This window comes from Tauraco erythrolophus, chromosome 11, assembly GCF_009769465.1.
Source record: "Tauraco erythrolophus isolate bTauEry1 chromosome 11, bTauEry1.pri, whole genome shotgun sequence".
NCBI lineage: Eukaryota > Metazoa > Chordata > Aves > Musophagiformes > Musophagidae > Tauraco > Tauraco erythrolophus.
The window spans coordinates 11,444,061-11,458,059 of record NC_141475.1 but is presented as its reverse complement, the minus strand read 5'-3'; the positions used below and the strand labels follow the sequence as shown (position 1 = coordinate 11,458,059).

Below are 13,999 nucleotides of genomic sequence, written 5' to 3'. Positions count from 1 at the left end.
CATTTATAACATCTTGTGTAATTTTATCTAACAGTATGCACATATTCATCAGCTTTACTTCTGTTACCTTGTAGAATCTGCACATTTACCTCACCAATAAATTGGAAAAGAAAGTAGTTTCTATTTATAAGCCCTTACCTAAGTCACATAGAAAGTAACAAACTGAATCTAATAAAGATGTTTTATTATACAAGAGATCACATGTAAAATAACCAAAGACAAATATAACTTCTGATTTGTTATATGTGTTCCCTAGCAGCTGTGGTTTGACCTGTAATCTGCATCCAGTCTACTGTAGCTACATCCAGCTGTAACTCTTCCTTTTATTGGACCATTCCAGGAATAAGTACTTTCCCTGTTTCATTCTGACTTCAAGATTTGAGCAGACAGTCAGTACAGTTTTGAAGTGGTTAAATTATATGAAAAACAATATCCCATTTTATTGAAATCAATAGTTAAGTGGTTAACTTAGTTAAAGTATAGCCAGTATGTTTGGATTTCAAATGAGAAAGCTTCCAAAATAATGTCTTAATATATCTGTTCTTCAGATATATACATACCACATTCTTAACAGTCAATTGAGCATTACAATTAAATTTTGCAAAAGCAATCATCTGTTTCTACTAAGTCAGATTGAGGTTTTGAGGGTGCTAAGATTGGCAAAGTTTTATAAAGGACTCTACAGCAAGTACCATGAGAAACTAGTTTTTTAAAAAACAGGGCCTTTAGGCATCAGATTTTTTTTAATAGACTGTGAAACATATTTCCCAATAGATGGAAATGTTGAAGATTATGCATGTAACACAGTCCATACTTTCAGCTTTTTAACTGTATGCAGAATCACACTAGATTCTCCTAAATCACAGCATGAACTTTTGGAAATGGCAGAGTGCTAATATTTAAAGCCACTGACTCACAGAAACAAAAGGTAGGGACATTGATATACTTGATAATAAAGGCAAGATTTGTGAAGACTGTAGAATACTGAAGTATCCAAGAGCTAAGTAGCATCTGACAGAGCAGGAATCCAGAAACTGTGAGGAGCTGTTTTACTCAGTTGTACAGAAGGCAATTATTCTTTTAAGGGTCTTATTAGAAAAAAACTGCAAAATGCTCATGCAGTGATGGTGGTTCTAGTGGAATACCTAGTGACATATGGGCACCAGAAAAGCCCAGCCTGAGAAATTATCATTCAATCTCCATAGAAATGTAAGATATCAGTAAGTGGATCATGTTTTAAAAGACTTTTTTTCTTTAAAGGGAAATCCAGGGCAAAAAGGAGAAAAAGGAAATTCAGTGTATGTTTCACATTTTGGAAAAGGACCTCCAGTAAGTATCTGATTGTGAAAAAAAATCGCATGCCGTAGGAAAACGTGTATGGCAAATGTAATTGTTCTCATAACACCTCACTGTTTAATTAAGCTTTGTGCAAAAAAAAAGGCTAAAGCAAATATACAACTGGAACAGATAGCTTGTGATCTTAATAGCTATAAGGTTAGAAAATACCCATAACAAAGCTTGTAATGATTCATTTGCCAAATGATTGTCATTACAGGGAGACAGAGGTGATCCTGGACCTCCTGGCATGCCTGTAAGTAGTCAGTGGGTTCTATACATGCTTTTTGTCTTGAAGATCTTTCAAATTTTCCTTCTTAGTTCAGTAAAGAAATACTGAGGCTTCTCCCTGCCTGCCTTCAACAGCAAAATTCCAGAATGAAGTCTAACAAACATCGAGTCCCTATAGTCTGCCCCCATAACTAGTTCATGGTGGCTGAAAAGGAGCAGAAACAGACCATACCCATCTGTATTAGCTGTGCATTGAGCAGTTGTTGCTCTGGTACTCACAGTTTGCAGAATATTTTCTCCATTAAATTCAAGATGCGTAGAGATGTGACACCTTCAACAGTATCTGGTGGATCTCCTGAGAACATGTAGGACACTACCATATTTTGGCCATAAAAACACGTGAGAAGAGGAGAGAGTTTAATTTTGTTGCTGACTCACACTCTTCATGGCTTTGGGTTCCTCTTCTTATGACCTTCAAAAAAGTATTCACTGATTAACTGTATTAAAGCCCCCATCCTGTAGCACAATTACTGACAAAGTATTCTTTCAATCCATTAATACCATATAACTCCACATTGTCCAGTATCTATACAGTATTATGCAGAAACTGGCGCTGAGCTGCTCTAGTGACAGTGAGATTTCAGGCATGGTATAAGCTTCAGGCCATGGGTGGAATGCAGTGGCCAGTAGACTGAGTGCAAGTGATGCAGGCATTTTGGAGGAACTGGTTTTGTGGAGAAAAGGGTAAGCTCTTGATATTTTGACAAACAGACCTTTTGCCATCTTTTCCAGGGACCTAGAGGGTCAAGAGGTACAACGGGCCCATCTGGATACCCAGGCCAACCAGGCTTGCCTGTAAGATCACCACAGTTGTACAGCCTTGCATGTTTAGGATATGCATAATTTTGGTCTACCAGTTTTAGAACTTGCCTTAATGTCAATCGAAGCCTAGAAATAATTTTTAAGGCAGATGATAAAAAGAGAGATTTTTGCCTTACCTTATGTGTTTGGAAGTTCAGACATTGGAGCATATGTTGTTCCTTCCCATGCCTGCGTGAACACATTTCATCCTGGCAGTCTGTGGTCATGGAGGCACGCTGCTAGTGCTCTCTCCTTATTCCCTTTCCCCAAGGCCACCTTGTGGGAGACAGGAAAGTGGGAAGCCAGAGTTCAGCCTTCCTGAAAGCAGTGACCAGGTGAAGTAAATTGCACTTTGAGATAGATACATCCCAAGAGTAAATTCTGCCTCTAAGTGCTACTGGCAAGAGGAGGTAACTTTCAAAGCAAAGCTGTCTCTAAATCAGACATAATAACTTGTCTTCCATTCTCTTTTAAAGGGTACTCCAGGTTACCCTGGTTTGCCAGGTGAACAGGTAGGCAATGACTTTTCCTGAAGTTGTTAGTGAAATAATAGTGTTATTTATACAAATATTTGAAATGTCCCTTATGGTTAATTGTTACCAAGTTTTTCAAAGGAGTTAACTTGATTAAATTCTAATGTCAGCATTTTCTGATTACCTTCAAACTGTGTAAATTTTTTGTCAATTAGGGAAATCCAGGTATTGGAGTGGACGGACAAAAGGGGGAGCCGGTAAGAAAACAAATGTTATTAAATATATTATTTCTGTGAAATAAGAAGTATAATAGAGTCTTTTTGGGTTCCCTGGAACCTGTTGATTTGTGGTTGTTTGCTCCCACTAATCATGTTAGAATGGAAGGAAAAGTAATATAAATTATTGAATCAATTAATTCTGTGCAGAAGTGATTCCTTCCATGAGCTGCATGCAGGAATCAAGTGTATTCTGGAGGTTTTGAAAAGCAACAATCAGTATTCAGTCACTGAATCTCATCTCTTGCTATGTCCAGCAGCCAATGCCAATGGAAGGGTGTAAGAAAAGGACAAGCACATAATAATAGTTCCTCTCCCAGTTTCCACCTATTACTGTACTCAGGACTCATAGAACCAATGTAGAATATTTGATTCTTCTTCTGTGAATTTGTCCAGTCACTTAGAATTCGTGCAAGTTTCTAACATGCACAACTTTCCATAGCAAATCAATAATTTCATCTTTACATTCACAAAGCCTTGTGCTCAAAGGCTTCGATCTGGAACGTGAGAGACTGTAGGTACACATAAGAGATTTGACAATCCTGTAACTATCTCCACAGCAGACTTGGAGTAGGAGCCATGAGTACAGAGTTCTCATTTATTTGCTTAGCCATAATGTTCTTTTTAATGACAGAGGAGAGTAGAAGGGGATTAAGATTGTCAGCCTTGCTCATCTGGGAAGATGGTAGAGAGGCTTACGGTCTCAGTACAAACCTGTATTTATCTACAGGAATTAGTACAAGTATATGTTCAATATATACAGAAATAAGCAGTGCTGTAGTACAACAGGAAAACATGCCAAGTCTTACTGAAACACTGCATGGAACAGAACGTCTCTCTGCTGTTTCCTTTGACTTCCACAGGGTGATGTTGGACTTCCTGGGCCACCTGGGTCACCACTGTTAGTTGGACCTCCTGGAGCTCAGCTGTTCAAAGGAGAAAAGGTGTTAATTTGTTTTCATGCTCATCTTGGCAAGTACAGTCCGGTGCTGTAATTTTTGCAAGGATGGCATAGGACAATCTATATTTCTGTAATAAACCATCAGCTTCAGCAGAAATCCTGTTGTTCAGCACCCTTCCTACAGTCTTTCAGGAGAGGAGAGCCCTTGTGTAGTTTAGCTCATGTCTTTTAGGGAAGACAAAAAGTGTAGATTTATGCATGTGAATACTTGCATCAAACTAAATAGAGCAGCAAACAAAAAAGAACTACTGTCATGCATGTTCGTAGGAACAAAGCCCTACAAACCAGGAGCCCAGGTTCCTGCAAGTTAAAAGATGCATCTGTCTCACCCCACAGTCATTATGCTGGTTTGATAATGTTAACAGAAATAAAAATCAGTATATAGTCATTTTTCTTGTTTTTCTTCTGCCTAGTACACCTAGAAGAACAGGCCTAGTGCTTCAGAAAATACTATTTAACAGTTGTAATTCAGAACAGGATTTAAAAAAAAAAGTTAAACAGCACATAGGCATGTCCTGCATATTAATATACACAAAAACTTTCCTTGTATTCGTAGGGCCAAAAAGGACTGCCTGGGGTAACAGGATACAGAGGGCCACGTGGACCCAAAGTAAGTTCCCTGTTCCTTGCAGGGGGGTTGGACTAGATGACCTTTGAAGGTCTCTTCCAGCCCTAACCATTCTATGATTCTATGATTCTAAGTAATGTGATTTTTTTTTTTCCATGATGCTGGCAAAGCCCTTTTGTGGATATTAAGTTAATCTTTTAAAGCACAAATTGATGGAAGAAATAACAGCATTTGTGCTGTGAAATTTAATCACCACCTAAATCAGTGTGAAAGCAAAAATATTTCAAAACCTGTTGGTAAACCTTTCTGAGTCTGTTTTATACATACCTATTGAATGTTGCCTGGTATCAGAAGGTCAGTGTTGTTTCCAGTTGGGCTATTGACACATAAGGGACTGGGACTGTGAAGAAAATAGAAGCACAGATGATTTTTTCCTCAAGAAGAGAAATAGAGAAGATCTGTATGTGTTCTTAATGGGCCATGATTTACGTTTCCCTAAGTATGTTAGGGAAGACTTTAACTTGACATTATGAATGTCCTCAAGAGAATACAGGGCAGAGCCATTTGTTTGGAGGAAAAGTTGCTCATTGCTATCTGTTCCACATTTTCTTTTCTTTTTGTCAGCATGATTAATTTAAACATTGGTATGCCAGTAAGGAGTTCCTGGATGCTGAGCAGAAACAGCTACAAAAAAGATTCTGGAGTCTTTATTGCTCTATTTGGAGGAGGAAAATCCACAAACAGGAAACTACCAGATCTCAGAAAAACAGAAGATAAATGAAGACAAAAGAATGAGTCTAGTTTATGTTAAAACTTATTTAGGTTTGTAGGCAGAAGAGAAAAAATGAGGAGCCTAAACATCACATTTCTAAGTTCTAAGACTAGCACTTTTTCAGAAATTCTTTTCCACCTTAAAAGGACCACTGTTACTTAGCACTGGAAAAGGAGACAAAACCAACCTTTTTATATCAGATTTACTTTGAAAAAGATGGGCTTTATATGCTTGCTCCAGTACTGGCTGTCCATACAGATAATAGTACACTTGTTAGTTATAAGCAGCAACTGAGAAATTGACTGATGCAGCCCAAAAGATGGCCAGAGCTTTAAAATAAAATTAAATTAAATTAAACCGCTGAAAGCAGATTAAGCTTGGAGAAGAGACCATAGCAGATTCCTTGCATAACTGAAGCTACATAGGCACTGCTAGTAGTGCTATATGAAGTAAGCCCCAGTGATTAGCCTAGCAAGTGAAACAAGATCCATGAACCTAATATATACAAAACTTATATATACTCATATATACTTTATATACAAAAGCATGCACAAAAAGTAAAACTTTTGGCAAACTTCACTGAGCATCTTGTTTAAACAAAGTATTTTGAATGCTCCAGGGCGTACCTGGGAGAGGAGAAAAGGGTGAAAAAGGCATTCCTGGATTCCCTGGATTGCAGGTAAGGAAGCTGCAGAATAAATTAATTCACAAATTCACTATAATTGGGTTCATAATATATTTGGCAGTTTAATTTTGCATTTCCAAGGAAAATTTTAAGGATTTTTTTAAAACTAATCTTTCATATTTTCTGTATATAATATTTAGGAATCCTGCCCTGGGAATCACCCTGTCTCAGACTTAAACATAAGCTCATATGGACTTTCTGCCTTGGAAAGAAAGTATATCTGTAGGGTTATCTAAATATTTAGAGCTGCACAAAGCTGCTCTGGAGTAGCACGGTACTAACACAGTAATTTTAATGGATTCTCTACATACCGATGGCAATTTTTTACAGCAGCAATGCTTGATTTGCATAACAGTGCTCACATGGAGCAACATGTCCACTACTGTGCTTAGTGCAATATGATTTAAAAGAAAACTAAGTGGAGACCTGTCTGGTTTACTTTGGTCTGTAGTTTAAATTCATGCCCATCTCATATAAAGTATTTGCAAAAACTGCAAAGTTTTGGGGAAATATCCCAAGTAATAATTATCTAAGAAACATTAACTGCTCAGCAATTCTGAATAGTTGTAATTTGAATAAGCTGTTACTGTTTTAGCTGACATTCTACTTGCTTTTATCAGGGTGATCCTGGTTCTTACGGACCTGCAGGTTTTCCTGGAATGAAGGTAAGAAGACATAAAGTATAAGCAGCTTCCTGAACAGTGGGACCAGTGAGATTTAGCTTTCTGTGGATTTGTGTGGATTTGGAATTTCCCCATACTTGATAGCTCACATTGCATTTCTTCCTTTCTCTCCTGCTACCTGTTGCCACAAAGTTGTATGAACTCTTTGTCTTTGAACTTCTGCCACTCTGAAATTTGGCTGAAAGTGGCTAATGGAATCCGAAGTTGCAAGCAGAAGTAAAAGCCAGTGGGATATGCATACAGCATGTTAGAAAAGTTGTGTAGCATGTTAACTTTGTTTGCCATGGTAACATTGTTTGTGTAATTTTGTGTTATGCATGTTTTGTTCATCTTTCTGGCTCAAGAAGTTCCAGTTTTGCTGTTAAGTCTACTAAATGTTAGTTATGGACTTAAAACATCCTACTGGAGTAAAGAACAACAGATGTAGGTATATAGATGTACGTCTTGTCCTTTTTCCTATCTCCTCTCCCCAGCTCATTTTCAAATCTAGTTATGGTAATGATCATCTACAGGTATGTGCATCTAGAGTTATGTTCCAGGTGACTGTTTTATCTGCAAAATTACTTTTTACTTTGTTTGTTACCACTGTCTACTTAAAGAGTTTGAATACTGGACAGATGAGTATATTAGTAAGGTCATAAAAGGAGAGGAGGAGCTGATATGCAGTTGCTTTCCACGCAGTATATAGTTTAAGAGGGTCATTCAGCAGGCAGTCATTCAGGTCATTCAGCAGGCAGCAAACCGATTTCAGCTGTATTAAGCAGACAGTCTATTCAGAGTCTGCTGGTATATATTCCAGCTAGTTCTGTACACCAGGTACACTGAATCCACTGACCACTGTCTAAATAACCTGGTGATACACATTGTGGGTTTTTTTAACAGAAGGATTCTATGAAACATGCCATCTCTTGTACAAACTCAGTGAATTTTCTGAAACAAACTGTGGATGCTATTATAACATGACAGTATTGTATGTCTTGTAAGCCTTACTGCTTTTTGTTCAATTAATTATATTAATGTATTAATAGATTAATGAAATTATATTTATGTGATCCTTTCCAGGGGGAAACAGGATTTGCTGGTTTTCCTGGACAACCTGGCTATCCAGGGATACAGGTGAAAAAAACAAGAAACACGTATGCATGCACGCGCGCACACACACACACTCCCCTATATAAATGCTAATGATTCCTCCCAAACGTACCTGCTTATCAGACCATTTCCTTTTATACAGTCATAATTACTTTTAAGACTTACTGTCTTCATGATAGTCATAGTTACTTAACATCGTAGTACTAAATAACAGTGTAAGTAAACATTCCTGCTTGGTGCACAAGTGAGTGGGAATTCTATTTTGTGTACCATAGAAATTGGTAAATCCCAATTGCCAATAGTTACCTTCAACTATACCAGTATAGCTATCTAATCCATGAATTGTAGTACTCTGCAAGTTATTAATGGTTGAGCTGCATTCTCCAGAGAGGAATGCTAGGTAAAGGAACCTGCTATTTAGGTAACAATATGATCCTATAAACGTTGGTCTATGAATAGTATGATAACTGGCACCAAATGAGGTGGAAAAATTTATTTCAGATGGGTTTGTTTGCATGACTTACCAAAATCTTTTTTCCTTGTGTTCAACCTGTTCACATAAGTAGCTTGTCCAAGATGCTTATCAGAATGGAAATTGGACTCCTTCACACCAGCTTGGTTTAAATATTTCCTGCTTCTGCTCACTTAGATGATGCTAGCCATTTTTTACTTTACAATACATGCTGCTTTCCATTAGGGGTTAGAAGTATAGGTGTGGCATCCAGGGAGTTAAGCAATAATGGAGGAGAGTATTCATCTGAAAAGCACAGAAGAGATGCTTAATACTGATTTCAGAAGACATAAGTGCCAGTCTAGTGGTATTTCAGGATATAAATTTATGGAATTCTTTCTGCAGCCTGCAGAACCGATGATTATACTGTAGTTCTGACTAACAACAAAAACTTGAATGAAGGGAAATATTACATTTTCTATGCAATCTACAATGCTAAAGCACATTGAGAGTGAAAAAACAATTCTGGATGCTACTCTAGAAAGAACAAAGCAGCAGTGAGTCTAGCCAGGGGGAAGGTCTAGGGAGTCACTGGGATAGGGTCCAAGTTGTCAGCAGTGTATTAGCAAAAGGAGAAGTGAAATGCTGCAACGAAGAAGGTGGGTGACTGGATCATCAGTAGAGACAGCGAGGTTGAAAAAGCAAGCTTCAAGAAGTTATTACTACAGTACAGAAGACAAAACCAATATTGCAGAAATTGTAACACTAATGAACTTGGCTCTAAATATTCTGAAATACAAAAGTTAAGAAGTGAATATTTTCTTCAAATAATCTCTTTGGAAAGCTCCATGTAAAACAGTAACTTTCCTTAAAGCATGATTAGTTGCACCTGCAAAATCAGAGGAATGACACTAAAGAGATTTGCGCAAGAATCATCTCTGTTCCAAATTGAAGGTTAAGACTGGAACACACTCTACATAATCTGTGATGACAAAAGGAAGTAAACTGTGGCTCGTCCAAACTTGCTATAAGTAGTATACTGCTAAAGACACAGTAGTTGAATGCAAACAAATAAAAAGCAACAAACAGGTTTTCAAGAAGCAGGTTTACAAATGAGAAATGACAAACACATGGAGTAAGTAAGTAAAAGTACAATAAAACATCTGTTTTAGTCACAGGCTTACTTGTTTCAAAGTTAGGACTGCCAGGAGAGTGCTAGATCAGCTTCTTCAGCCAAGATTTCATTTAAGTAGTCATATTTGGGCGAGGAGGGGGAGAAATTGTCCATAGATGTTCATTTTTCTCCCATTTGCCCATTGTCAGCTTCACAACAATGTGGGATCATTCAGATACTAATCAGACAGAAACACTGGATGTCTTATCTAAACAAAAAAAATCATTACAGTCCATTATTTCCCCAAAAGCAGAATCAAACCTTACATGTTTTGTTTTTAAAACATATCACCCTGATCTGCATATTGTTTTAGTTAGGGGCATCATTAACAAACTTGAGACAAGACGTTGTATAGACAGAAGAGTGCATTCTTCAGACTCCATTGATTAGCCCACAACCTAAGAAGCCATCAGTTAACACTACAAAGAGTAAGCAGAAAATAATTAATTGTTGGTAGATTATGCTAGGGAAAAGTTTGAATGCCTGCAGTAATGATTCAGAAAGATGAAATTACAATTGCTAATGCATGGAGCAAAAGAAAATTTATCAAGTATAGTCACAACTTAAAAAATTCAGGTTAACTCATACAGAAACACAAAATTCAAAATGATTGCACAGATGCTGTAGTTTTGCTTGGGAAACAACTGGATAAATCTGATTATTCCTGAAAAGTGCAGATTTATCTAGACTGCATCAACTGTTCATCTGGCCTCACCAAGTGTTGCTTACGATCTGCTAAAAATCACCATAAACTGGAGGAACAAGAATATCATTGAAAACCCTCCTGAGAATAGACCGTCCTCATGTAGATTTTCTGAAATAAACACATTCAAATAGAATCTAAGATGCATTCAGATTTAAGAGAAAGAAAGAGACTCGGGACGGGGGGGGAAACCAGTTGCATTTGAAGTGGATTTCATCTTTAAAAAATGTTAACTCTTGCTTAAAGCAAAGAATGGCTTCAAGGAATTGTTGGCGTACCTTTTGATCCCTAAGTCTGGACATTGGCAACACTGTGTGGATCTTGGACAAGAGCCAGCAACATGCCTTTGTTGCAAAGGCAGCTAATGATATCCTGGGCTGCATTAGGAAAAGTATTACTAGTAGGCTGAGGGAGGTGATCCTTGCCCTCTATGCAGTGCTGGTCTCCATCCTTGTAGATATTCTAAAGCTGTCTGGACATGGTCCTGGGCAACTGGCTCTAGGTGCTGCTGCTTTAGCAGGCGGTTTAGACATGATGACCTACAGAAGTCTCTTCTAACCTCAACCATTCTGTGATAAATATGAAAAAACACAGAATGTTTTCTTCAGGCAAAATACAAGGGAGGATATGAGTCTTGTTGAAATCAGTCTGAGACCACTTGTCTCTGCTACTAATGGAATGAGTCTCATTAAAATAATGAATGGTCTTTAAAGACAGTGCAAAATGTTCTTGGCCGTTGACATTATGTAAAGCTATAGAAACTTACAGAACAAATATGGTGTTTAATGCTTAATACGGATATCAGTAAAACTGGTAAGATATTATAAGCTTTCATTTTAAGAAGACTCCAGGTCACAGAATACAGTAGACATAAGCTTCTGTTGGAAGTTTTCGGCATTTTATTTTTTAATAAACTGTTGGCAAGTTGAATCTCTTGAAATTTTTATGGGAAGAGAAAACAGTATCAGTCAACAAAATAATCCAAATGTATATATACCACTGCGTAGGAGTGTACCAACAGTGAAAACAGAGCAAGTATGAAGCTGCCATCCAGAGAGGGTCATAAGACCTAACAGCCTCAAGACAGAGATTTTCAAAGACCACCATTGGAATTTGTCATGTAAGGAGATAATAAGAACTGATATTTTTGACCTTGGCTCGTGACTCTTCAGTTCTTTCTTGTGTTCTGGTTGGGTAATTTAAAAATCAGTATGAAAGTCATATCCATTCCTTGTACAAATCTCCAATACTTTTGTCATCATTAAATTAATTTTAAATCTCAAAATACCTTGTAAGTGTATCAGAGGAGGAAAAACGCTAGGTTTATTTTTGCTTTCTTGCCACAAAGACTCTTCTATGTCATAAGGGAAGACAAATTTACATTCCTGTTTAAAATAGGCAAAGACAGCATGAGGACGTTAGTTCATTCTGCAAGATACAGTTAAAGGAAAAAGGCCAGCCAAAAAAGTCAAGAGGACAGCCAGTGACAGCTCCAGAACTGTTTAACTATCATAGAGATATTAATTAAAAAAAATACAAACAAAACAACAGGAGGCATGGACTCTTTGTTTTCACTTGTGTAGGAATGGGTATCCAGTCTTGCAGTTCCAGTTCTACTTGTCTGTGTCCTAAAAGGCCCTGAACTCCCTTCCCAGGAATGCGACCCCACTACGCAGTTCCCACATTCACATTCTTGTTTTCTCAGTTCCCATTTGCTGCAGAGAGCAGGGTTGATTCCTAATCTACAAAGCAAAAAGTCTAATACAATTTGCCACATAAAAGATGTCCCTAAAATCCACTTCACTTGCAATTCTAAATATCAAAATCCAAGCTAATTTAGAAATCCTCCAAGCAGAAGTGATTTTCCTTGCCATTAGTAGGCACTTTTATGTTTCCCTGATGCAGATGTTTTAAACTTCTTCTAAAAGCTTTGAATATCTCTTTACCATTGATAATATATGTCAGACTGTGAAACCTCCTTTCTTAATGCTTATCTGTCATCATAGAAGTAATTTCCAAATTCTGGTATAGAATTTTAAGGCAAATAATTACAGCTTGGTTATTAAATCATAATGTTTTAATTAAATGGGTACTGATTTACTGCAATTGTTTCGTCTTTACAATAAATGAATGAAATCAAATACAGCAGTTGCAAGTTCTGAAAAGTCAAATAGATATATTACTGTTTAGTTACTGGTATTTTGAAAGTTAATAATTATTTTAAATCTTTTTGCCTGGTTTTAAATCCTATAAAGTGTCAAAATCAATTTTCCCAGCTGATATGTGTCACATCCTTACATATCCCACCATTGCTGAAATTTTCAAGTACATGCTAGCACAGTGCATATTTGTATCTATCAATAAAATTTGTTGTTGGACTCTTACAGGGGGATCCAGGGGAAGAAGGGCCCCCAGGTCCTCCTGGAGCTGTTGGAACTTCGCTGCTTCCTATAAAAGGTTATAGCTAGTTTTAACTAGTCTTTCTGCTGAATAAAGTGTGTAGGACCTATTTTGCTAAGATGTTTGAAAGTGATCACTATGGATTCACGGGACAGGATCTTAAAACTTTATCTTCCACATTCTATGTTCGTTTGTGTCTCACAGATCGTACTGGAACATACGTTAAACATACAAGTTTCAGATTAAATGAAAGATCTTTACAGTCACAGCTAGATCTGCAGGACTATCCCTAGTTATTGGACCTAAGCATATTTAAGAAAAAAGGTCTGAAAAATAAGCCCATGCTGGGTGATGGATGACAAATAAGAAAACCGGCCTTTCCATTGAAATTTAGAATTCCTATTGTCAGAATTGCCACAATGCACAGATTTTGGATTACAATTAACCTTCCTATTACATAGCAGGAGTGAAATCCTGGAACTAGTACTCCCAACAGGATACCTGTCAATCTTACTACCTTCCTACCTAAACCTCAGGGTGAGTTTTTATGTCCCATCTCACTTTGTCCCCATCTATATCATCTAATTGGTGAAAAGGTATGTGGAAGTTCTTACTTCATAGGAGGAGGCAGTGGGGAACAGCCAAGCCTGCTGCCTGGAAAGAATTTGCTTTGGCATCTCATGCTTGGGGAACCTGTATTGTAATAACATTTTAACAGAGAACTTAAAAATTGTATTTCTAGTGCAGCAAATGCTGATTGTGAACATAGAAGTAAGTTACAACACAACCCCAGTTCAGCAGAACCCCCCTATTAGACAGAAGCCTCATCCAAAAATCAATTAAATTTGTTATCTATCAGCTTCTGTGTGTTTCCAGCCCATGCAACGAAAGACTTAACCTGATGCTTAATAGCTCAAGTAACATTTAAAGTTAATCATGTGCATGTTGTGTAAGTGGATACATTCTTCAGAGAAAGAAGCCTTTAGCAGAATTGTTTGAGAACAGAACTACTACCAATAATTTGTTTTTCAGTTTAATGAAGTCCTTTATATCTGATTCAGGTTTTCTTTATCACTATGTATTTGCAATTTTTAAATTTATTCATTATAGCAATTTTGAAAATACGCTTTTTAAAATTCAGATAATTTCAACCAGGATGATCCTGAAATGACCTCCCTGTGTGCACTGCCAAATATGCATAACATGGGATGCACATTTATTTTAAATGCTACATGTATTTATTTGGGGCAAACTCTTATCTCAGCATTCTGAAATATGTAGCACAAAGATACTACTGTGGAGTGACAAAGAGTTAAAACCGTGCCTACAAAATGG

At 37.2% G+C, this 13,999-nt stretch overlaps 1 protein-coding gene across 1 annotated transcript in view; it reads left to right on the top strand.

Moving 5' to 3' along the window:
• The window catches only part of COL4A4 (collagen type IV alpha 4 chain), a 66,631-nt gene that overhangs the window by 18,919 nt on the left and 33,713 nt on the right, over positions 1 to 13,999 (top strand). Inside the window, exons 7-17 of the mRNA XM_086618005.1 lie at positions 1,261 to 1,329; positions 1,556 to 1,591; positions 2,359 to 2,421; positions 2,904 to 2,939; positions 3,116 to 3,157; positions 4,039 to 4,119; positions 4,693 to 4,746; positions 6,096 to 6,155; positions 6,782 to 6,826; positions 7,907 to 7,960; positions 12,652 to 12,721. Of these exons, the coding sequence (XP_086474131.1) occupies positions 1,261 to 1,329; positions 1,556 to 1,591; positions 2,359 to 2,421; positions 2,904 to 2,939; positions 3,116 to 3,157; positions 4,039 to 4,119; positions 4,693 to 4,746; positions 6,096 to 6,155; positions 6,782 to 6,826; positions 7,907 to 7,960; positions 12,652 to 12,721 (610 nt within the window). The remainder of the gene's footprint in view (positions 1 to 1,260; positions 1,330 to 1,555; positions 1,592 to 2,358; positions 2,422 to 2,903; positions 2,940 to 3,115; positions 3,158 to 4,038; positions 4,120 to 4,692; positions 4,747 to 6,095; positions 6,156 to 6,781; positions 6,827 to 7,906; positions 7,961 to 12,651; positions 12,722 to 13,999) is intronic.